This window comes from Otolemur garnettii, unplaced genomic scaffold (assembly GCF_000181295.1).
Source record: "Otolemur garnettii isolate 467f Iridium unplaced genomic scaffold, OtoGar3 scaffold00184, whole genome shotgun sequence".
Taxonomy (NCBI): Eukaryota; Metazoa; Chordata; class Mammalia; order Primates; family Galagidae; genus Otolemur; species Otolemur garnettii.
In genome coordinates this window covers 2,932,626-2,934,049 of record NW_003852579.1, presented here as the reverse complement: position 1 = coordinate 2,934,049, position 1,424 = coordinate 2,932,626, and the positions used below count along the sequence as shown (strand labels likewise).

Below are 1,424 nucleotides of genomic sequence, written 5' to 3'. Positions count from 1 at the left end.
GAGCCATGTTGATCACTTTGTTACCATCCCTTGGGAGATCAACTTACAGAGGTTCTACTATAATTGCTCATTCTGGCTCTATTGGTAGCCACAACTATGTTTAGAGATTATAGTGGCCATAGTGGATCATCCTAGATTGATAGGATTACAGAGTTTGAGGCTCTGCAGTGCTTTTGGTTTTCACCATACTTGTTCTTTCTGCCACATTAGGGCTGGATAGATTACTTCAGTTTATTTGAACAGCCTTTGTAACACCTGATTCCAGACATAAATGAATTTTAGATTCTGATCAATATATTCATCTTAGGTCTTTCTCATGTGATCTGTGGCTTTTTACCAGGAAAAGATACTGTGCTCAGAGAAGGATCATCTCTGGCACAATAAGACAGGAGATTGGATAACACAAGGCTATGACCTAGGATGTAATTAGGGTATTTTTTTTAACATAACAAGTAGAGTTATCATGTCATTATTTTCCTCTTCACCTACCTAAGTTGACATTGGGCTATTTTGGACTTTTCTCTTTAGTTTAATGATCAATTGATCAGCCCCAAGCATTTTGTTCATCTGGCTGGCAAGTCTACTCTAAAGGACTGGAAGAGAGCTATTCGTCTGGGTGGAATCATGCTGAGGTAAGCGCTAACATCAAGCACATATCTTTTAACAAACTTTGGGGCACTGAATCATGGCAGACTCTACTCTTTTCTAAGTTCTGTTGAAAGGATTGGCTTGAGTAATCTGTACCTTTGACCTTCACCAACTTATTCACCAACTTATTCTTAAAATCCCTAGGAGAAAAGAAAGATTCTCAGCACCTAGAGCAAATTTTTCCGAGGTCAGGATGTTGGGTAGGATCCTCTCTGGTCAGAGAAGTTCAGAAATAGATGGTAGTCTTGAAGCTGAGGAAGCATAACAATCTTCCAGATGGAGTGGGTCTGGAAAGGGGCTAGATGCAGTGGCTCACGCCTATAATCCCAGCACTCTGGGAGGCTGAGGTGGGCAGATTGCCTGAGCTCACAAGTTCGAGACTAGCCTGAGCTAAAGCAAGACCCTGTTTCTAAAAATAGCAGGCACCTGTAGTCCCAGCTACTTGGGAGGCTAAGGCAAGAGAATCACTTGAACCCAAGAGTCTGAAGTTGTTGTGAGCTATGACACTCTACCAGGGGGCAACAAAGTGAGACTGTCTCAAAAAAAAAAAATAGTGGAGAAGAGTAGACTGACTGACAAATCCTATGATAACCTGGTAAAGTAGAGGGTGCTGTTGATAAATAAGTTAGACACAGTGAGTATAATCCTTGCATCACACAGAAATAAACTTCAGAAAGTGTTCTATCTCCTACTCCCATCCTTTTTTTGCAGTATGTTTACCATTATAGTTTTTTCTTTGTAAGATTAATATTACTGGCTCGGCGCCTATAGCTCAA

The 1,424-nt window shown here is 40.8% G+C and overlaps 1 protein-coding gene across 1 annotated transcript in view; it reads left to right on the top strand.

Moving 5' to 3' along the window:
- Positions 1 to 1,424, top strand: part of GMEB1 (glucocorticoid modulatory element binding protein 1) — a 46,774-nt gene that overhangs the window by 16,415 nt on the left and 28,935 nt on the right. The window contains exons 3-4 of the mRNA XM_023507464.1: positions 341 to 351; positions 529 to 632. Of these exons, the coding sequence (XP_023363232.1) occupies positions 341 to 351; positions 529 to 632 (115 nt within the window). The remainder of the gene's footprint in view (positions 1 to 340; positions 352 to 528; positions 633 to 1,424) is intronic.